Source organism: Saimiri boliviensis, chromosome 1 (assembly GCF_048565385.1).
Source record: "Saimiri boliviensis isolate mSaiBol1 chromosome 1, mSaiBol1.pri, whole genome shotgun sequence".
In the NCBI taxonomy this organism is placed as follows: domain Eukaryota; kingdom Metazoa; phylum Chordata; class Mammalia; order Primates; family Cebidae; genus Saimiri; species Saimiri boliviensis.
In genome coordinates, this window is record NC_133449.1 from 37,939,039 (window position 1) to 37,963,350 (window position 24,312).

The following is a 24,312-nucleotide window of genomic DNA, read 5'->3' on the forward strand; positions in this document are numbered from 1 at the left end:
GCAGTGGCTCCCACATGTAATCCCAGCACTTTGGGAGGCCAAGGCGGGCAGATCACTTGATGTCACGAGTTCGAGACCAGCCTGACCAATATGGTAAAACCCTGTCTCTATTAGAAATACAAAATTAGTCGAGCATGGTGGCACACGCCTGTAATCCCAGCTACTCGGAAGGCTGAGGCAGGAGAATTGCTTGAACCTGGGAGGCAGAGGTTGCAGTGAGCCAAGGCATTGCCACTGCACTCCAGCCTGGGAACAAAAGCAAAACTCTGACTAAAAATAAAAACATCAAAATTAGTAAAATGCGAATTACAAAAATAAAAACTTTGAAGACTCCAGAAAAGGACCTGTTAACAATGTCAGTTATCAACAACTTTCTCCCATTAGCCTTGCCCCTTTCTTGCCAACAACGACAACAAAAGACCATCCTAAAACAGACTTTTAAAAATGCTTTAAAGAGGAGAGGCACAGTGGCTCACGCCTGGAATCCCAGCACTTTGGGAGGCCAAGTTGGGCAGATCATCTGAGGTCAGGAGTTCGAGACCAGCCTGGCCAACATGGTGAAAACTGTCTCCACTTAAAATACAAAAATTAGCCAGCATGATGGCACATGCCTGTAATCTCAGCTACTTTGGAGGCTGAAGCAGGAGAATTGCTTGAATCCAGGAGGCAGGGATGCAGTGAACCAAGATCGCACCACTGCGCTCCAGCCTGGGCAACAGAGCCAGATTCCGTCCAAAAAAAAAAAAAATGCTTTAAAGAGTATATGCCTATAATCCCAGCACTTTGGGAAGCCGAGGCGGGCAGATCACCTGAGATCAGGAGTTCAAGACCAGCCTGGCCAACATGGAGAAACCCCATCTCTACTAAAAATACGAAAATTAACCAACCATGGTGGCACATGCCTATAATCCCAGCTACTCGGGAGGCTGAGGTGGGAGACTCGCTTGAATCCGGGAGGCAGAGATTGTGGTGAGCCAAAGATCGTGCCACTGCACTCCAGCCTGGGCAACAGAGCGAGACTCCATATTGAGGGGTATAAAAAAGAGCATATAATGGCCTTCATCTCCTTCCTTCATTACTATCAAATCAGGAAACAAAGAGTTGTTTTTCCTATAAGATTTACATATTATTTTCCACTTGAAATGTACCCCGTTTCCATAGTAACTACCACTGGTGTCACAGAATTTTTGCTGTTCCCACTTAAAGAACACTAAGGCATAAAAATGCTTTTATGAATTTATTAAAACAGATGAAGAAAAGTAGAAAACGGTTTATAAATGTATAAACTCAAAGTATTTTTCCCAAAGTTTATCATCAAATGTTAACCAGTTCTTAGAAGCACACACTTTAATATAAGTGTACTTAAAAAAAATACTAGGCCAGGTGCTGTGGCTCACACCTGTAATCCCAGCACTTCAGGAGACTGAGAGGGGCAGATCACAAGGTCAAGAGTTCAAGACCAGCCTGACCAACATGGTGAAACCACGTCTCTACTAAAAATACAAAAATTAGCAAGTCATGGTGGCATACTCCTATAGTCTCAGCTACTCGGGAGGCTGAGGCAGAAGAATCACTTGAATCCAGAAGGCGGAGGTTGCAGTAAGCCACGATCATGCCACTGCACTCCAGCCTGGGCAACAGAGTGAGACGCCATCTCAAAAAGAAAACAAAAAATACTCAAGTTGGCTGGGCACAGTGGCTCACGTCTATAATCCTAGTACTTTGGGAGGCCAAGGCAGGTGGATCACTTGAGGTCAGGAGTTCGAGAGTAGCCTGGCCAATATGGTAAGACTCTGTCTCTACTACAAATACAAAAAAATCAGCCGGGCATAGTGGCAGATGCCTGTAATCCCAGCTACTCAGGAGGCTGAAACAGGAGAATTGCTTGAACCCGGGAGGCCGAGGTTGCAGTGAGCCACAATCATGTCACTGCACTCCAGCCTGAGCAACAAAGGCTCCATCTCAAAAAAAAAAAAAAAACCCTAAAGTTAATTTAAATTTGGTATTTTAAATGAGGTTATAATTTATGAAGTCAACTTTGTTAGCTAGTCAGGAGATTCTAGAATAAACAATGACTCAAGGGATTCTTTTTTTTTTTTTTTTTTTTTAAGATTTGAGGTATTGCTTTCAGGTGGGGTCTTGGGCTGATGCCCAGGCTGGAGGAAAGTGGCATAACCACAGCTTACTGCAGCTTTGACCCCAGGGCTCAAGTGATTCTCCCACCTCAGCCTCCTAGTAGATGAGACCACAGGCATGCACTACCAGAGTCAGCTAATTTTTTGTAGAGACCAGGTCTCACTATGTTGCCCAGGTTGGTCTCAAACTCCTAGACTCAAGGGATCCTCCTACCTCGGCCTCCCCAAAGTGCTGGGATTCCAGGTATGGAACACTACATCCTGCCTTGGGGAACTCTATAATCAACAAGACAGAAATTTAGTCATGCTATTCAGGTTCTGCAAGTCCTCGAACTAAGGCTCTTCATTTTCTTCTACAGAGAAGTCTTGAAGAAAATCTCACCTCAAGTCAAGACCAAAAAAAAAAGGTCTTAGACTGGCTCTTAAGTACCTTTTGCAGGGGAGATGAGGGAGGACCTACTTTTGTTACGTGGACCAGATTTTTAAAGAATGAGAGTATATAATATTGAAACTTTCTTACTTTACTATTTTTCAGGTAAGTTGTTTATATTCTAGAGAAATTCCTGCATTCACCAAAGTATTGTTTGTAACTACAAAAAAAATCTTGGAACAACCTAAATACCCTGGATAAAAAAAATATAAGTCAGAGAATTGAAATTAATGCATAAGATCTAAATATTTATGTATGGATAAGTTTCCACACCAATGTAGAATGAAAAATTAAATCAAGCTACAAAAGCATATAGTCTGAACCATTTACCACAATGTTTTAAACACAAGATATTATATGTTACTTATGAAATATACAAATGTTACAGAACTATTTAAAAGCCAGAAAGTATATACCACTTTCAGGACAGGTATGTATCTATAAAGAAAGGGGAGAAAAGTTATTGGGAGAACCATTCATCTGCACAGTAACATTTTATTTCTCTTTTAAAAAGAATTCAAAACCAATATGGCAAACACTATGTATTAGATTAATGCAATGGGTACTTGGGCATCTATTATATCCTTCTCTGTCATTTTTGTAAGTTTGAAATAAATTAATATTATTTTTAATGAAACATTTTAATGTGCCTCAAAATCTACTTCCACAGACAGGGAAGAGAACTTAACAGTTACTGAAAAGACTCAATGAAATAATCCTCTCAACAACCCAGTAACTTAGCTATTAGCCCCATTTCTCATTTTTAAAGAATGAGAGTACACAATATTGAAACTTTCTTACTTTACTATTTTTTAGGTAAGTTGTTTATATCCTAGAGAAATTCATGATTATGAGACAGGAAATAAATGTGTAAATTCAAAGAAGTTTTTAAAAAAATTATTTAAGATTCTACAGCTAAAAGGTAGTGTATGCATCAAGATTTCTATCTTTTAAGCCCATGCTGTTTCCACTATACTAAACTGCTTTTCAATTTTATAGGATAATTCTTCAACAGATCAATCATTGTTCCCCAGTGATACAGCCCTAGAAAGTAAAGAGACTCACATCAGTCTACATAATGATGTTTATCATTTAAAATAAATTCCTAATATTAGCTCATCGATTCTTATGAGTAAAAAATTACAAGCACAGAATAAGAGTGTGTTTAAAGGGCTTGTTTTTGCTTGGGAAAGGTGGATTCACTAACATCTGAAACTTGAGGTATCTAGCTCCCTTAAGTTCCAGATTAAACTGGATTTTTGGGGAAAAACTAGACTAACCAAAATAATCACAATTACAAATACACATAACCCTTCCTTACCATATCACAGAGGAAAAAAAAACTGCTTACTAAAGAATAAACGACACATTTGTAATTTATTTATCATGGGCCTATGACTGAGTTATACTGTCAGTATTTAATGAGCCACAGCCACACTGTAAAACAGTGAGTCTCACACCCATTAGAGTGTAAGAACCATCTGGGTGGTTCCTGCCTGTAATGCCATCTCTTTGGGAACCAAGGTGAGTGGATCACGAGGTCAGGAGTTCAAAGCCAGCCTGGCCAACATGGTAAAACCCCGTCTCTACTAAAAATACCAAAAAATTAGCTGGGCTTGGTGGTGGGCCCCTGCAATCCCAGCTACTTGGGAGGCTGTGGCAGAGAACCGCTTGAACCCAGGAGGTGGCGGCTGCAGTGAGCTGAGATTGTGCCACTGCATTCCAGCCTGGGCAACACAGCGAGACTCTGTCTCAAAAATAAACAAACAAACAAAAAAAAAAAAAAAAAAAAAAAAAAAAAAAAAACACCACCTAGATAACTGGCTAAGAATATAGATTCTTAAACCCCCACCTCCAGAGTCTGATTCCGCTGATCCATGGAGTCCAGAAATCTACATTTTTAACAAGCACCTCACTAACGAGCACCATGGCAATTCTGACACAAGGGGTAAAAGGTCTAGAATTAGAGATGCACACATCTTTATTCTTTCAATCAACAGTCACTGAACACCTCTAACACGGTTCTGAGAACTACAGATTCAATAGTAAACAAAACTAACAACAAAAATCCTGCCCTTAAGAGCTTACATCCTAAAGACAGAGCAACAGAAAACAGAAATAACGTCAGCTAGTGTTAAGAGCTACAGAGAAAAGTAAAGCAAGCCAAGGGAAATGGAAGCAGGAGTTGTCATTTTATAACAGAATAGTCAGAGATAACTTCTCCTACAAGAAGACATTAGCACAAATAATTGAAAGAAGTGGACATCTGGGGGAAGAGAGGAAAATATTTATTAGCAATTTTCCCATCCCTCAAAACAATTTACTGTATGAAATAATTTTAGGTGTTGTAGCTTTTGCTACAGAAGAGTGAAAAACACAGAGTGTCTACTATATGCCTATTATCTCTTTAAACCTCAAAATCACTTTATGAGGTAGCTATGAGTTTCCTTGTTTTCATAAAGGAGGACACTGAAGCTCAGATAAACCAATCTGCAAGGATACACATTTTGTAAGTAATCAACTCAGGATGCACAACCAGGTCTTTGTAATTGTCAAAATACATCATCTTCCAAATAAGCCAATCTGTATCTTTATTATCAAATGAGCATGTTTGCTGAATAAACTCAGATCTGAAATCTTATGTGCACTTATTTCTAGAAACCTGAAAGTTACCAAAAATACAAGCTGTTAATTAAAAAGGTGGGAGGAAGGGGTTATTTCTCATCTTTATAACAAATCTTGGCATACAGCTATTTTTCCAAATATTTCCTAGTTAGTACTTACTTATACAGTCAGCAAATTCTTTACAGTCTCCCAATACCTGGTGGAACAATTTTGTCTTCACAAACTTTCTAGAAGGACAAGTTTTAAACTGCATACCTTTAAAATATAAGATGCAGGCCAGGCGCGGTGGCTCATGCCTGTAATCCCACCACTTTGGGAGGCCAAGGTGGGCAGATCACAAGGTCAGGAGTTCGAGACCAGCCTGGCCAACATGGTGAAACCCCGTTTCTACTAATAATACAAAAAATTAGCCAGGCATTGTGACGTGCAACTGTAATCCCAGCTACTCAGGAGGCTGAGGCAGGAATCGCTTGAACCCGGGAGGCAGAGGTTGCAGTGAGCTGAGATCGCACCACTGCAACCCGGCTTGGGCAACAAGAGCGAAACTCCAACTTAAATTAATTAAATAATTAATTTAATTTAATATAAGATGCAATGAAAGTATATTTGCCCATCTTTGGCAAGATATGTATATATGTTTAAATATAAGCAAATGTGTAACTCACTGTTTCCTATTCGCTGACTCCAACAATTCTCAGTATACCTACTACCCAATGTGTCACGAATTACTGAGGAAGGCATCCCACCCTACCTACTTCATACTGGAAACCAGATAGCAAGGTTCTATGCTAGACAGAGAAGTACAATTCAAAAATAACAGTCCTTACGCTTAACAGTTCTAACACAAACAAGTATAAAAGGATATTGTAATTTAAAGGAAATGCCATTTGAGCAAAAAAGCAGCCCTTTTTGGATTATCCAAACTAGGGTTATCAATAAAGACATTCTGGAGATGGCTGTATCTCTTAAACCCTGAAGATCAGATTAAGGCTGACTTTAAAATTATAGTCTGAGAATGCTGGACATCATCCCTGAAGAGTACCACTGACAATTTTGGAGTACAGGAGTGATAGAATCAAGCTGTGTTGAAGAGATAAACTCAAAGTGATGAGTAAGAAACTCAAAGTGTAATGAGCAAAGCATATATAAGGGAATCTCAAGAGCCTGGATATAAAGTGAGAAGCCCAAAGTCAAGAGGTGACAGTAAAAATGGAAGAGCTAGTTCTTAAACATTCTTCAGCCTAAGGCCAAAGATAACGCTACATTATTCCGTATTTGTTATAAGGGACGTTCACTTTTCTTACATGCCTTATAAAGCAACATTGTACTACATTCCTATTTCCGGAAGTATTTTTAGTACAATGACTCCAAGATCTCCAAGATTTTGTAACACAGGGATCAAGCATTCATCAAAAAAAAACAGAGAAGGTTTCCTTGACACAGGCATATATCTTAAGTATTCTCTTTTAGGCCCCAAAAAAATAACTTTGTAAAAGTTGTAAAATATCAAGCCCATAAGCCTCGCGTGGTTGCTCACCCCTATAATCCCAGCACTTTGGGAAGCCGAGGCAGGCGGATCACAATGTCAGGAGTTCAAAACCAGCCTGGCCAAATTACTGAAACCTTGTCTCTACTAAAAATACAAAAAATTAGCCAGGTATGGTAGCACACACCTGTAATCCCAGCCACTCAGAAGGCTGAGGCAAGAGAATCACTTGGGCAAGGTTGAAGTGAATCAAGATTGCACCACTGCACTCCAGCCTGGATGACATAGTAAGACTTTGTCTTTTTAAAAAAAAAAAAAAAAATCAAGCCCATAAAAGAGCTACGAAATTTGGGATAGCCAGTTGGCAAGGGAATCATATACACATACATATACACACACACACACACACACACACACACACACACACGCACTTAGAATATTTAAATTTGGAATATTTAGATCAAATAGGGCTATCACGACAAATTTTAAAAGCTTTATGCCAATCCTCTGGAAATTAGACACTAAGTTCCATTTTGCCAAATCTCTCTACCTCAGATGACTGGTACAGCAGCAGTTTAAAAAAAGAGAAGGCGAGGCGCAGTGGCTCATACCTGTAATCTCAGCACTTTGGGAGGCCAAGGCGGGTGGATCACCTGAGGTCAGGAGTTCAAGACCAGCCTTGCCAATATGGTGAAACCCTGTCTCTACTAAAAATACAAAAAATTAGCTGGGAGTGGTGACATGTGCCTAAAATGCCAGTTACTCTGGAGGCTGAGGCAGAAGAATGGCTTGAATCTGGGAGGCTGAGATTGCAGTGAGCTGTGATCATACCATTGCATTCCAGCCTGGGCAACAAGAGGAAAACTCTGTCTCAAAAAAAGAGAGAGAGAGAGAGGGAGAGAGGGAGAGAGGGAGAGAGGGAGGGAGGGAAAGAGGGAGAGAGAGAGAGAGGGAGGGAGGGAGAGAGGGAGAGAGAGAGAGACAGAGAAGTATCCACTCAAATTCCAGACTTGGCTCAATACAGACAAAATTCCTACTACAACAGCAGCTGTGAAAAGAAGGGAATGATGCCAAAAAGCGACAAATAAACATTTTTCCAAGTAGATAAAATGTGACTAATTTGAAAAAAACAAAGATAAAGTCAGAGCTTCGCACTATACTCTCCCTTTGTCCCCTCTCTCTAGTTTGGCAATTTGAGGCTACATGTCAGGATTGCTTGTAGTAAATAAATACACATGCTCAAAAACAGGAGGAAGAAAGGAGACAGCAGCACAGTTTTTAAGTCACATTTTGAGATCCTCTCAGACAATTTTTCCAGGAATTATCCAGTTATTTAAACCAAGTCTTTGCTTTATTTGGCTAGAGAAAAATAGCCCCATTCCTTTTCTTACTAAACATGATCTAATATCATTTGGTCTTTCAGTTGCCTCTATCCAATTGCTTTTAAATATTTTTAAGCATCTCTTTTAGATTGAAAATTCTTAGAAATCAGGGTCAAATGCTTAAATTATCTCATAAAAAAGGTTACCAAAATACCACCTATCTTTTTATCTTCAAACTAGTGGCACAGCCTATACTTTGCTATTATCTACTCATTCTTCAAAGTGTGGCAAAGCTTCCTTCTTCCATGTTCCTCAACAACTCTCTAGCACACGGCAATTTCTACTTGAGAACACATAAGCTTAATGATAAACTTAACTCACAAATATGCATGAAATATGATCTACTAAAAAGCTTACAACAAGCATCTGTTCATACTATTTTATGCAGGTATTCACTACAAGCAGCTCAAAAGCCCTTTTATAAGGTAGGTACACAGTATGCCAACTAAAAATATCAACAGAAAAAAGCTAATTCTTTGTCTAAGTATCGTCCTCTATTTGCCTGTCTTATTCCCGCTTCTACTACCAAAAGAAAACTAATCCCAGCCCCTTCATGTCCTACTCTCAAAAGAAGAGATGATAACTTTGTGCACTCGGTGCACCCCAAATGCTTTAAGACATCTTTATTACTATTATTATGTTTTTAAGAGACAGTCTCACTGTGTCTCCCAGGCTCATCTGCATCCTGCAGCCTCAGCCTCCCAAAGTGCTGGGATCAGACGCAGGAGACACCTCACATAGCCAAGATGTCATCTGTTAATCTTAAAATTTTTTCAGGTAGCTTTTTTACTTCAGGAAACTAAAACTTGTTTGTAGAGCTCTGAGCCCAGCTCCTAAAGCTTGCTTTTCTTCTACCACACTACTATACACTGAAATAGATGCCCACTCTCTGACAATAAAAAGAGATAGGAATAAACAATCAACATATCATAACAATTTAAAACAACTTTTTTTTTTAGACGGAGTCTCACTCTGTCACCCAGGCCAGAGTGCAATGGTGCAGTCTCAGCTCACTGCAACCTCTCCCTCCTGGATTCAAGCAATTCTCCTTGCCTCAGCCTCCTGAGTACCTGGGACTCCAGGCATATGCCACCACACCCCTGCTAATTTTTTTGTACTTTTAGTAGAGATGGGGTTTTAGTAGAGATGGGGTTTCACCGTGTTAACCAAAAAGGTTTCAATCTCCTGACCTTGTGATCCGCCTACCTCAGCCTCCCAAAGTGCTAGGATTATAGGCGTGAGCCACTGTGCCAGGCCAACACGACTTTTTAAAAGTACTCCAATAACTGCCAGGCACAGTAGCTGATGCCTGTAATCCCAGCGGTTTGGAAGGCTGAGGCAGGCGGATCGCCTGAGGTCGGGAGTTCGAGACCAGCCTGACCAACATGGAGAAATCCTGTCTCTATTAAAAATACAAAGCATTAGCCAGGCAAGGTGGTGGGTGCCTGTAATCCCAGCTACTCAGGAGGCTGAGGCAGGAGAATTGTTGGGAACCCAGGCTAAGCTGATGCATTTGGAACAAAAGGTTGCATCAGCCCTCCCCGCCAAAAGCATGCCCCGGGCGTGGTGGCGGGCCACCAATGGAGGACCTGATCACAGGCAAGACATGCCTCAGAGCCACCAATGGAGGACCTGATCACGGGCAAGACATGCCTCAGGGCCACCAATGGAGGACCTGATCACGCACAGAACATGCATGGCTGCACCAATGGGGTAGCTGATCATGAGCTAAACACTCGTCTCCCAGCCTATCAGAACTACTTCCCCTTTCCCCTCTCTACCCTCTCCCCTCCCTATATAAGGAACCCATTTTGAAATAAACTTTGCAGCTTGATCAGAACTTTTGTCTTGCTGCCATTCTTCGCGCCTCTTGTCCCATCCCTTTCTCATCCACAACAGGCTTGCTCAGGTTCCTGTTTGTTGCTCTGCAGGACAAAGCAAGTGGCGCCCAGACGTGGGGCTCGATGCCGGCCTCCGTGGACCGCCGTCCCCTGTAACCGGTTCCCTGCACGGCCGTCCCGATTAACCGATTCCCCGCACGGAGCACCGCGGACCACCCGACCGCGAGCCGACTCCTGGAGTTCGTTCCTCATTTCGACAGCGGCATTACTCAGGTAAGACCCAATCATGAGACAAGCATCTTCACACAGTGAAAATGATCTCTTTATAAGTCAGTTAAAGGAATCTCTCAAGGTGCGTAGAATTCGGGTTCGCAAGAAAGACCTTGTCTCCTTTTTTAGTTTCATTTTTAAAACATGTCCATGGTTCCCCCAGGAAGGGTCTATTGACTCCCGTGTTTGGGGACGTGTTGGTGATTGTCTGAACGACTATTACCGTGTTTTTGGTCCTGAGACTATTCCGATCACCACTTTTAATTATTATAATTTAATAAGGGACGTCCTTACTAATCAGGGCGACTCCCCTGACATTCAACGCCTCTGCAAGGAGGGTCACAAAATTCTTATTAGCCACTCCCGACCTCCATCTAGACAAGCCCCTGTAACAATTACCACCTCTGAAAAGGCCTCCTCTCGCCCTCCCTCTAGGGCCCCTTCTACCTGCCCCTCGGTTGCAATTGACATTGGTTCAGATAATACAGGGCAGTCTTCACTGTACCCCAACCTTGCAACCCTTACGGACCCCCCCATTCAAAGTCCTCATTCTCGGGCGCATACTCCGCCCCAACATTTGCCCTTGCTTGCTAATTCTAAAACCTTCCATAACTCGGGTAGTCAGGATGATCAACTAAATCCCGCCGATCAAGCAGATCTGGAAGAGGCAGCTGCCCAATATAACAACCCTGATTAGCCCCAATTAACTAACACCCCGGCATTGCCACCTTTCCGGCCACCGCCCTATGTTTCTACAGCAGTGCCCCCAGTGGCAGAGAATCGCTTGAACCTGGGAGGCAGAGGTTACAATGAGCCGAGATCGCACCATTTACTCCAGCCTAGGTGACAGGGCAAGACTCCATCTTAAAAATAAAGACTAAGTTTGCTAGGGTAGGTATTAACCACCAGGAAGGCAAAAAAAAGTTACAGAAAAACATTACAGACCCAGGCCCGGTGCAGTGGCTCATGCCTATAATCCCAGACCTTTGGGAGGCCAAGGCAGGTAGATCACCTGAGGTCAGGATTTCAAGACCAGCCTGGCTAATATGGTGAAACCCCATCTCCACTGAAAATACAAATATTAGTTGGGCGTCGTGGCATGCACCTGTGGTCACAACTACTCAGAAGGCTGAGGCAAGAGAATCACTTGAACCCACAAGGCAGAGATTGCAGTGAGCCAAGATCACGCCACTGCACTCCAGTCTGGGCAACAGAGCGAGACTCTTGTCTTAAAAAAAATTAAATAAATAAAAACATTATAGACCTAGTATTAAAATCCAAGTCTCCATTCTAAATCCATTCCAAAAGTCATAGAAAGTTTACAGAACTCAAGTTAAAATGTTAAAGATGGATGTAATTCTTATCGCTGTCCATGACCCTATTGTAAAGGCTTAAATGAAGGGGAAAATAAGATTTGTATGAGACTCAATGTTAGTGTGGCTTCAAGTTAATTGGTTTTTGTTTTTTTTTTTTTTTGGCAATCCTGTGCATAACAGACCCAAATTAGATTTTGCAGATTTACTGTTTGAAAAGCCAATGCACTATACAGTCAAGTTAGCCGTCCACATCTGTGAGTTCTACATCCATTAATTCAACCAACCAAGAATAGAAAAAAATTTTAATTGCATCTGTACTGAACACATTGCTCTTATCATTCCCTAAACATACAGTATAACCATGATTTACATCGTATTAGGTATTATAATCTAGAGATTAAAGTATATGGGAGGATACACATAGATTATATGCAAATACTACACCATCTTTATTGCACCATCTTTGCAATAAAGATAAAATGTACTAGAGGCCCTAGAAAAGTATCTTGCACCTGTTACATACTTCTCCAACAAGTTATTAGAGTCACTGGCCAACAGGATATCCAGCTAGCCACTAAGTGGTTGTTTGGGTGCCAATTATAAATTGCAAATAAACCATGTTACACCAGGGACTGGAGCATCCTTGCATTCTGTCATCAGAGGGAGGTCCTGGAACTAACCTCCCATGGATGCCAAGGGACAACTGTACTTGGAAGCTGCCATAACCTTAAAATACAAAATTAACTCATATGAAATCCTGTAATTGAAATAATTCCATAACTACTTTGCCACAGGATTATCTAAAATGCACGTTTATTAAAATGAAGATAGCTAAGAAGCATGAATACATAATCACATTTTATGTTAAAACTGAACAAACACCTTCCAAGTTGCGTATTTTGAAAATCATTTTTTAGTTCAAAGTCTATTTTTAGTTCAAAGTTTATTTATTCTTAAATAACCACCCATTTTAGTAACAACTACCTTCAACAGAATACTTGGCAGTGGGTTAAGTACTTTTAACACATTTGACACTTAAAATAAGCCTATCATGAACATATTATCAGCATTTTACAAATAAAGTTTAAAACTTGCCTACCACCCTTGGCCAAACTAAATCTCTATCCACATTATGGGAAAAAATCGTAACTTTTTATTGCAAATATACGCATTTCATATAATTGCATAATAACACAAGTAGTCACACTGGCACATGCTTACATACATGTTACTGTGTCTTAAGACTGCTTTACAAACTATAAAGTACTACAAAACACTTGCACCCGATCATCTGTTTCCCATGACAGCCCTGTTACGGGATTATCATCACTACTAAACATGACGGCTCAAGGTTCAGATAGCTTAAGTAAAACCACTCATTTGATTCCTTGTTCTTTTTCTACTACATTATCCTCCCTATGACTAAAGAAGCATTGCCACCACAATCAGAGCATCTTTGCAATAAAGATAAAATGTACTAGAGGCCTTAGAAAAGTATCTTGCACCTGTTACATACTTCTCCAACAAGTTATTAGAGTTACTGGCCAACAGAATATCCAGCTAGCCACTAAGTAGTTGTTTGGGTGCCAATTATAAAGTTGTATGAACAGGAGTTATGTGAATAACTTTTATTAAGCTAGTAGCTTAGCAAAGGAATCCCCTAGATTCTACTTGTACGGGTCAGAAGACCAAATCCAAAGTAAGTCAAAAGTACATATTACCTTCTTGAGAAAATAGAGGATGTTAGTCTTGGATGACTTAAAAGTTGTTTCTCGTAACTATCATCAGACCATATACCACACAGCCATTTGTCTCAGAGTAGGTAGTGAAGCTGGCTACTTAAATACACACATTTTTACAAAACTGTATCCAAGCTTAGCAATATGTGTATACTACACCCAAGCACACAAAGATATCTTTACCATAACTTGGACAATCATTTGTAAAAGTTATTTTGGTTTTGCCCTTCTGAAGACTTCATGTTTCTCCATGTCCATAACAGAACTGTTTTGCTTCCTTTACTAATTGTTCGACTTAAATCTACCAAGTATTATCCTATTGCCATCATATTTTCAGATTGGCATTTTCTTCCTACTATCCATTTTTAAAGACATAGAGAAAGCCCTCAAGTGTTCTGTATCATGTGTGGTGTGGAGGACTAAAGAATAGGAAAAAACCTACTAACGAATTCACTGTGGGATCAAGTTCAGTTATTCTATGTTCACATCTACGTTTCTTAAATAACACCCAAATTTTCTAGAAAGTAAACAGTACACCTGGACTTTGAAAACCCAAAATGTCTACAAAATCAGAATACCATTTTACACTTTGGCCAGGTACAGTGTGGCTCACGCCTGTAATCCCAGCACTTTGGGAGGTTGAGGCAGAAGGATCACAAGCTCAAGGGATCGAGACCATCCTGGCCAACATGGTGAAACCCTGTCTTTACTAAAAATACAAAAATTAGCTGGGCGTGGTGGCACATGCCTGTAGTCCCAACTACTAAGGAGGCTAAGGCAGGAAAACCACTGGAAACCGGAAGGCGGAGGTTTCAGTGAGTGGAGATCGTGCCACTGCACTCCACCCAGCCTGGTGACAGAGCAAGACTCCGTCTCCAAAAAAAAAAAAACATAAAGAAAGGAAAGAAAAGGGCTACTTCCCTGCACCTATCTGGAGAAAATCCTTGTTCTGTAAAGCTCTAAACCACTATTACCAAAAAAAGTTTAACTTCTACTCCTATCCCTTACGTTTCTGGCTCTAAAGAGCCTGCCAAACAGTTTTGCTTACAATTGTGTGTCAAACAGGTCTTCCAAATGAGCATCAGCAATTTTTTAAGACATCTTGCTATAAAGTCCCAAAATTTAAAAAATGTATGTTGAACTCCAGCATCATCAGACTAGTTAATCAGTCTCTTGGTACTCTTTGCAGCTGCCTAATACCAATTGTGGAAAAAGCATAATTTTGGAAAAGGTCTAACAATTTCAAGAAAGTTACTTATACTTGTGAATATTCCAAAACGTTAAAGTTACAATACAGTCACAAAAAAATAAATCCTGAAATACACCTACGTGTACTTGACTTAAGGCCATAATCTTATTTTCACTCATGGTTCATTTTTCCTATAATATCTTTACTGTAAGGCAGCTCTTTCTCCCTATATAATTTCCAAGAATTTTAAAACACTTTACTAAATAGATTTAATCATATCTACAGAATCCTATCAACTTGTTTGCTTTCTAAAGATCCAACATTCCGGCCGGGCGCGATGGCTCAAGCCTGTAATCCCAGCACTTTGGGAGGCCGAGGTGGGTGGATCACGAGATCAAGAGATCGAGACCATCCTGGTCAACATGGTGGTCTCTACTAAAAATACAAAAAATTAGCTGGGCATGGTGGCGCGTGCCTGTAATCCCAGCTACTCAGGAAGCTGAGGCAGGAGACCATTGCCTGAACCCAGGAGGCGGAGGTTGTGGTGAGCCGAGATCGCGCCATTGCACTCCAGCCTGGGTAACAAGAGCGAAACTCCGTCTCAAAAAAAAAAAAAAGAAAAGAAAAAAAAAAAGATCCAACATTCCTAAAAAGGATAAACACAAAGCATCTTGCTAACACTAAACTCCTGAAGTGACACTTGACTCACCCCAACTTGGTTTCTGAAGTTTATTTCTCCAGGAAGCAGAGGGAGACAAAGAGTTTCTACACAGTCAAAAATAAATGAGTCCCTGTTCATTCACAGCCGTTTCTTCTTATTTTAAACACAAATTCTACCAAATTCATTTAGTTTTTAATTCATTAAAGAGTGACTCGGAGTAAATTAGCAGGTACAGGGGCTGTTTTAGGCAATCATTTGCTAGGAATTATCAAGTGAAGGTCTTCCTGCCCCATCCAAAAAAAAAAGGGGTGGGGGACAAAAACGTATGAGTAGCAGACAAAAGCATTTATTAAATAATAAATGGTGGGCCCTATTTTAACAACAGTCTGAAGAGTATCATCTCTTCTCAAGGTACCACAGCACAAAAACGACGTTCATAACCAACACTAAAGTATAAATTTGTTTCTTCTAATAAGGTAAATATACAGAATATTTTGAAACTGTATCTAAAACGCTTAACCCGAAAAAAAGGAAAGACAGAAAAGCACACACACTTCCTCCCCTAGGGTCCAACAAAAAGATCGAAATTAAACCATCCTCACTCCAAAGCAACTAATTACTTGAGAAATCCAACCAGCAGAGATCTAAGGCGAAGGCTCACTTCTTTGATAGTGTTTTATTCTACATAGTGTTACCATTGTACAGTTCTATCAAGTGTTTTGGTTGGCGCACAATAATAAAATAAGCTTTATTTCCTTTTATTTTCCCCTTAGCAAAACTCCAGTCTGTCATCACCTCTGACATGCGCCAAGGACTACCAGGAATGATGAAGTATGTTTCAAATAAACTTTCCTATTAAAGTGAGTCCTTGTGGTTAATATAATACCAAAATGTTTTACATCTTATCCAGCAAAACCTTTACAGACTGCAAAAAAAAAAAGAATCTTAAGACACAAGCTCGTATTTAGTGTATTTAATAATAAACTCTTAACTTGGCCGTACTTACCAAACCGTAGGCTTGTACTATTTATAAACCTTTGAAAAAACTTTATGCCTTTCTTAAGTACCATCAAAATTTTCAATCAGAATTTCATGCGATCAATTCGCACCACAGTAAGAGATCAAATGCTAAACTCCTATAAATAGGGGTGTTATGAGTGAGAGGGATACACAACACTGGGCTGCCAACGCAACTGCGTCTTCGAGGGGGCAGGGGCGCTCCTTGTACACGTACAGTAAGAGCTCACATTCAGCAAAACCAGGGAGCCAAGGATCAGGTGACTTCACACCACAGACACTTGCAGAGTGATCAGGCCTTACTACCGTCCAAGTGACTCGTAAACGGCTCTTTACCCCAGTTTGACACGAAAACCTAGACTTGCACTCTAGCCACGCGCAACCCGCGCGAATGGGTTCGGGGGCCGAAGAGCCCCGAAACGCGAGCCCGGGGCAGAACCCTGGCCTGAGAACTGCGGTTCCCTCCAGCGAGGGTGTCTAAGGAGCTTTCGGACCCGGCAACAAGGTGTCCGCTCCCCGCGCGACCTCATCCTCCGCGGGGCCCATCGCGCCCCGGCCACCCATTCCTCCTTGTCCGCGCAAGCGACCCAGGCCAGGGAGCGCCCGCCAGCTAGCGGGTCGCCCCGCCGCATCCGGAGATCGCGGGCCGGAGCGGCGCCGCAGCCGACCTCCCAGCGCCCGGGGCAAGCGGCCACGGCTCAAGGCCGCCCCCTCAGGTCGGGGTGGACGCGGCGGCAGCCACGCGGCGGACTGGCGGGCAGGGGGCCGGGCCGGGCGCAGACGCGCGCGCCGCTGATTCTCCAGCAGCTACGGGAGCCGGGTCCCGTCGGCCGCCCTTTCAGGCCGCGCGCTGCGGGAACGCGGGGCGCGGCTGGGGCTAGGCCCGGCGGGCAGGCGCGGCGGCGGGAGGAGACCAGAGACAGTCGCGGACTCCGACCCCGCCGCCTGCGGCGGGTGCCCGCGAGCCAGAGCAGCGAGCGTCCTCTCCCCACCAGGGCCCCGCGGCCTCTGCCCCGCTGGCCCGTACCTAGGGAGGTCGTGGATGAGACGTGGTTAACCGCGGCGCTTGGGTCGCTGGTCCGCCGCCGGCGCCGCAACCCTTGGTGCGGCTGCTGCCCTCGCGCTGCCTCGTCCCCCTCCGCCATCTTGTACCGATTTAAAATTAACTCCCCACTGACGTCAAACGCCGCCGCCGCTTTATCAACCTCCCGGGAGCCGGTGGGGCCGCCGGCGGGTCCTAACGCCGCCCTCGCACGTATCTCCTCGCCCTCCGTCCGCCCACGCCCCGCCCAGCGCCCGCTCGCTCCGCCCCCGTCCTGCCCGCCTGCAGTTCCTTCTCCCCCGCTCCAGTCAGCTTGGGGCGGGGGTGTCCCCGCCGCCGCCGTCTCACACGCCCACCTCCCTGAGCTCAGCACCACACCCCCCTTAGCGCTGGGCCAGGCTGTGCAAACGCCGAAGGGATCTCCAGAGAACTAAGTCCCTCCCTCCAATTTCGCTTTACATTTCTAATCATTGATTCGTGCGTCCTGCATGTGAGGGGGCTTTCGCACCCCTTCTCTCCTTTTCATCGCCCCCTCCTCCTCACAGCCATTCCCCTCCTCTCTCCCACCCACCCCACAAGCTGTTGCCAGTGCCCAGCGTTTCCTCTTGATCTTCTCTCCTCTCCCAGGTCCCTACTGTTGCTTCCCCTCCCCCTGCCATCCTAAGATTTGTTTGCATTCTCTCCCCATCTACTTATAAGACCTTCCCCCATCTTCTCAACTGAGTGTACCCTGTACTCCTAGCACCTTGCAGAGGCAAGCCAGAAAGCACTCTAATCGGAAAATGAGTCGTGGCAGATTCTTTGCTAATTGTGATGAACCTTTTGGGGATCCAGTGACATCCAGAAGAAAGTTCAGGTCACTTTTTAAAATACAAATCAGCCTGCGGAGGCGTCTGTGAAACATGATCCCTATTGGATTTTTACCATACCGCGCCAGCTGCGTTAGAAATTCCTCCTCTCCAGTAAAAACAGATGTCCGGGTGTACAAACCCCTGTTTTGTCCAGGTCTTCTCGTAAGTCTAAAATTCACAGCCTGCACGATCTCTAGAAGAGCACGTGTGTTACTGAAGCTTTCAAAATACCATTCTAGGCCTGGCGCGGTGGCTCACGCCTGTAATCCCAGCACTTCGGGAGACCGAGGCAGGCGGATGACCTGAGGTCAGGAGTTCGAGATCAGCCTGACCAACATGGAGAAACCCCGTCTCTACTAAAACTACAAAATTAGCCGGGCATGGTGGCGCATCCCTGTAATCCCAGCTACTCGGGAGACTGAAGCAGGAGAATCGCTTGAACCCGGGAGGCAGAGGTTGCAGTGAGTCGAGATGATGCCATTGCACTCCAGCCTGGGCAACAAGAGTGAAACTCCGTCCCCACCCACATCCCCTACACACAAAAAAATACCATTCTGGAGGGATTTTTGTTGAACTATTTGAGGGTTGTTTGTTTCTTCATTTTTCTGTCTTTGAGGAAAAGGGTTTAGAGCTCCTTCTGGACTTTCTAACTCCCTGTATCCTGGTTCAATGTCCCTCGGGCAGCCTAACCAGCTACATGCTTGCTAATGGATTTCCTTTCATAATTTCTGTACGCAACACCTATTTAATATTGTCCATGATCTACTTTATGCCAAGTATCATCTTAGACATCAGAGAAGATTGGAAAAAATGAAGTTTTTTGCCTTCAAAGACTAAACTTCCATTTAGAATTAACAGTGAAGCTAGCACTGACGGTCCCCCGTTAGGGACCCCTAGAGAGAGAAGGTGACTCCCAAGGCTACATCACCGGCCAATTGGCCTCCTAACTGATGTCCTTTCTGCTGTTCGACTCTGTTTATCTCATACACCACTGCTACTACCATGCCCTGGACAGACCCACAGCTCCTGACTCCAAGGACTGTAGAAAAGCCAAATGCAAGCACGATGAAGACAGTGAGTGAGCATTGATCCCACAATTGCCCCAAATCCATATGTTGAAAAATCCTTCCTCCATTTTCCCCAGTAAGCAGTTCCTCTTCAAGTTCTTATCGCAGTGAAACTTCAGTGTTACTCCAGACCTCTCCGTCTTCCCTCCCCTCTTCTCCCAGCAAGTCCCATGTAAAGTCAGTTCTGACTTGTAAATCTCTCTCCAGCTTATCTCCCGTCCAACTCCTTAGCCCCTTCTTGAGTCAGGCCCTTCCTTTCTCCCACTAGACTTATTGCAACAACTTCCTACTGTTCTTCCTTCTCCTGTGGGTTCTCCACACTGACACCAGCTGGAGTTTTCTTTTTTTTTTTTGAGATGGAGTCTTGCCCTGTCGCCCAGACTGGAGTGCAATGGTATGATCTTGGCTGACTGCAACCTCCGACTCCCGGGTTCAAGCAATTCTGCCTTAGCCTCCTGAATAGCTAGGACTCCAGGCACATGCCACCACGCCCAGCTAATTTTTGTATTTTTAGTAGAGACAGGGTTTCACCATATTAGCCAGGATGGCCTCGATCTCTTGACCTCGTGATCTGCTGCCTCGGCCTCCCAAAGTGCTGGGATTAGAGGCTTGAGCCACCGCACCCAGCAGTCTTCTTTTTCTTTTTGGAGTTTTCTTAGATGCAAATCTGATCATGTTGATTTTTCTGCTCAGGATGAAGTCCGAACTCTTTAGTATACTTGACAATTGCTAATAATGCTTGACAATTGCTAATAATGCTGCAGTGAATAACCTTGTGCAAATGTCTTATTCTGTATTGTTGAAGGTGCATCTTCAGAGTACATGCCCAGAAGTGAGACTAGTGGGTTGAAATGTAAAAGCAAATGAGGTTTGTTAGATATTGTCAAATTCCTTTTCATAAAGGTTATACCATTTTGTATTCTCACTAGCAATGTATGAGAGTACCTGTTTCCTCCAGACCCCTGCTGACAGCATGTAATCATAAACTTAAAAAGTGCTTGTCAGGCCAGGCACCATGGCTCACATCTGTAATCCCAGCACTTTGGGAGGCCGAGGTGGGCCTTTCATAATTTAGGCTTTGTCTATATATTGAGCCTCATTTTTCACCACTCAGTCATTCATTCCTTCATTCTTTCAGTTAACAAATGCGTCTTGACTCTGTTGTGAGTGCTGAAGACCTAAGTAAGGACCAACACCAACAAAATGGGTTTCCGTGGTTTTTGTTTCTTTCCGCACCCTACACAGACCTCTACGCCACAATAGAGTGAGCTCAAGGAGCTCAAAGATCTGCCTTGCCCAGGGTATACCATCAGCACCCAGATCAGGCCTGTGACATAGCAGAGCTTCAATAAATACCTGTGGAATGAATGAGTGAGTAAATAAATAAATGAATGAAGGGTTTACAATTCTACCACTGATTCACCTAATGCTTCTAAACCTCTAGGTCTTTGTTTTTTATAACCATGGGATTCTTAGTGGATCAAATCAAATAATGTACAAAGAGTATTTTCTTGACTGTAAATAGCTACCATTTATGGAACGTTTGCTGTTCCAGACACTGTTCAAAGAACTTTATGTATATTAAGTCATTTAATCCTTATGACAATCCTAAGAGGTAAGTGCTAATACTATTTTCATCTTAGAGATGGTGTTGCAGGCACTGAGAGGTAAAATAACCTGCCTACGTGGCAGAATTGGCATTTGAAGATAGAGCTTATGCTCATTCCCACCGTGATATTATTCAGCTTATAGACTATAAATTTCTAGAAGGCAGATTCATAGTTTACCGGTAGCAGGTACTCTGAGGTTCTGCCTTCAGTTAATGTAAACTGTATCAAAAGCTATTTCTGGGCCGAGCACGGTGGCTCAAGCCTGTAATCCCAGCACTTTGGGAGGCTGAGGCGGGTGAATCACAAGGTCAAGAGATCGAGACCATCCTGGTCAACATGGTGAAACCCCGTCTCTACTAAAAATACAAAAATTAGCTGGGCATGGTGGTTCGTGCCTGTAATCCCAGCTACTAAGGAGGCTGAGGCAAGGGAATTGCCTGAACCCAGGAGGCGGAGGTTGCGGTGAGCCGAGATCGTGCCATTGCACTCCAGCCTGGGTAACAAGAGTGAAACTCCGTCTCAAAAAAAAAAAAAAAAAAAAAAAAAAAAGCTATTTCTGCCAAATAAGCAACTTAAAATTTTTTTTTAATTCTATAAGAAAAAAATGGGCAAAAGACATTGGGCACAATGGGAAGCCAAGACAGGAGGATTGCTTGAGGCCAGGAGTCTGAGGCTGCAGGGAGCCATGATCCTGCCACTGCACTCCAGCCTAAGAGAGATAGCAAGATGTTGGCAATAAAAAAATAAAAATATATCTACAGACAATTCACAAATAGTATTCTAGAAATGGACATTAAACATATGGAGAAATGTTCATTTTCACTCATAAAATAAATGAGAAATGCACTGAGACACCATTTCTCACCCATCAGGTTAGCAAACTTCTTTTTTTTTTTTTTTTGAGACGGAGTTTCACTCTTGTTACCCAAGCTGGAGTGCAATGGCGCGATCTCGGCTCACCGCAACCTCCGCCTCCTGGGTTCAGGCAATTCTCCTGCCTCAGCCTCCTGAGTAGCTGGGATTACAGGCACGTGCCACCATGCCCAGCTAACTTTTTGTATTTTTAGTAGAGATGGGGTTTCACTATGTTGATCAGGATGGTCTCGATCTCGACCTCATGATCCACCCGCCTCAGCCTCCCAAAGTGCTCGGATTACAGGCTTGAGCCACCACACCCGGCCTGGCAAGCTTCTTTTTTAAGTGGAGTTTTGCTCTTTTTGCCCAGGCGGGAGTGCGAACAGCATGATCTTGGCTCACTGCAACTTCTGCCGCCCAGGTTCAAGTGCTTCTCCTGCCTCAGCCTCCCGAGTAGCTGGGACTGCAGGTGCCTGTTACCACACCCAGCTAATGTTGTATTTTTAGTAGAAACAAGATTTCACCATGTTGGCCAGCCTGGTCTCAGACTCCTGACCTCAGGTGCTCAGCCCACCTCGGCCTCCCAAAGTGCTGGGATTACAGATGTGAGCCATGGTGCCTGACCTGACAAGCACTTTTTAAGTTTATGATTACATGCTGTCAGCAGGGGTCTGGAGGAAACAGGTACTCTCATACATTGCTAGTGAGAATACAAAATGGTATATAACCTTTATGGAAAGGAATTTGACAATATCTAACAAACCTCATTTGCTTTTACATTTCAACCCACTAGTCTCTCTTCTGGGCATGTACTCTGAAGATGCACCTTCAACAATACAGAATAAGACATTTGCACAAGGTTATTCACTGCAGCATTATTAGCAGCTGCAAAATATTAGAAGCTATCTAAATGTCCAGCCCTAGGTGATTGGTTAAATAAACTATAATAAATACTCACAGTGAAGCATTTTGCAGCTGTTAAAAAAAAGAGAGAGAGAAAGGGCTGGGTGCAATGGCTCACACCTGTAATCCCAGCACTTTGGGAGGCCGAGGTGGGCGGATCACGAGGTCAGGAGTTCGAGACCAGCCTGACCAATATGGTGAAACCCCATCTCTACTAAAAATACAAAAATTAGCCAGGGGCAGTGGCATATGCCTGTAATCCCAGCTACTTCAGGAGGCTGAGGCAGGAGAATGGCTTGAGCCCAGGAGGCAGAGGTTGCAGTGAGCCGAGATCGCACCGCTGTACTCCAGCCTGGGCAACAGAATGACACTTCGTCTCAAAAAAAAAAAAAGAAAAGAAAGAGGGAAGTCAAGATGAACCCTATAGAATGGACTAAAATGGAAGTATTGATTTGGACTCAAGATTTCTAAAATATGTATGTGTTTGTGTGTGCAAGTATATATATGCATGTAAGTGTATATGCATACATATAGATGTATATTTGCGTATGTCCTTGTGATAAATGATTTGGAGAGCTTACTTTGTCAAGACACTTTCTCTTTTATCATTGGCCTGAAAAACATAGTATTTGAAAAAGAAGAAGGCAAAGAAGAGCAAAAATCTTTACAGAGATTGTTCTACAAATATTTATTCACTGTCATTTACTCACTAAAAAACATTTGCTGAGGCACATAGAAAAAAGAAACCATTTACAAACAGCAAAGCATGAGCCATTTGCTAAATTAAGGTTGATACAGTCAACAACAGTAAAAAGCTACCTAAATCCTTACCAACCTGTAGTGTTCACCTAAGCCAGATCACCCTCTATGCTTAGTGGAGGCACTCCTTTGGAAGATATTGAAGGTCCTACATGTAATATGTAATAAAAGACCTTATGGTTTCCCTTACTGTGCCTTCAGTTTTAAGGAATCCAATTTCATCTATTAATCTAGGCTGCTACCCTGTGTGTTTTGCGTTTTGCTTTGCTTTTCTCTTTTCTTTTTGTTTCTTTTCTTTTCCTTCTCTGTGTTCTCCTCTTTTTGGTGTTCTGCCTATCTTGGCTCCCAAACCCACTCTCTCCCCCATCTGTGATTACTAAACCTGAATCAAGAGGACTCAAATCCTTATTTTAAAAAAAAAGAAATGCTTACTCTGGGTGCACAGCTCAAAACAAAAAGCATTAATTAATAAATTAATTTTTGGCTGTCCAGAAACAAGGCAGTGATTCCTAAGGAATACTTTTCCCTACCACCTCCCAGGGAGACATTCCTTCTTATAAGTCTATGAGAAAAGGAAAGCACAGGGTACTGAGAATATGAGAACTCACTAGAACCTGCCCTACGTTGTATTAACCTTCGTGGAGATGGTGTAAGATAGAAGAAATGGGCCGGGCATGGTGGCTCATGCCTATAATTCCAGCACTTTGGGAAGCCAAGTTAGATGGATCCCTTAAGCTAAGGAGTTTGAGACCAACCTGGACAAAATAATGAGACCCTGCCTCCCAAAAAACACAAACATTTTCCAGGCACGGAGGCATGCACTTACAATCCCAGCTACTGAGGAGGCCAAGGTGGGAGGATTGGTTGAGGCTTGGGAGGTTGAGGCTGCAGTGAGCCAAGATCACACCACTGCACTTCAGCCTGGGTGACAAAAAAAAAAAAAAAAGAAGATAGAAGGAAAGTTCCTTCCTGTGAGAGGTAGAGATTTAGATATCCATTTGTGGAAACCACTCTCTTGGCTAGGATAACCAAGATGGACGGGGCAAGGTTAGAGCAGGAAAAGCCAAGGACAAATATAAAGCAGGGGCATCAATAGAAGTGTTGGATATTGCTGAGGCTGAAATGAGATACATT

The 24,312-nt window shown here is 43.0% G+C and overlaps 1 protein-coding gene across 5 annotated transcripts in view; it reads right to left on the reverse strand.

The window, feature by feature from the left end:
* The window catches only part of ATL2 (atlastin GTPase 2), a 74,941-nt gene extending 57,665 nt beyond the window's left edge, over positions 1 to 17,276 (reverse strand). For 2 of the 5 annotated variants that reach the window (XM_074396075.1, XM_010337491.3), the window contains exon 1: positions 17,119 to 17,276. In XM_074396075.1, coding sequence (XP_074252176.1) covers positions 17,119 to 17,236 — 118 coding nt within the window. In that variant the 5' untranslated portion in view covers positions 17,237 to 17,276. Of the gene's footprint in view, positions 1 to 16,080; positions 16,608 to 17,118 lie in introns of those variants that run through there. The other 3 variants (XM_003926797.4, XM_074396086.1, XM_074396080.1) reach the window with 3 other exon arrangements.
* Between the last annotated feature and the right edge of the window lie 7,036 nt (positions 17,277 to 24,312).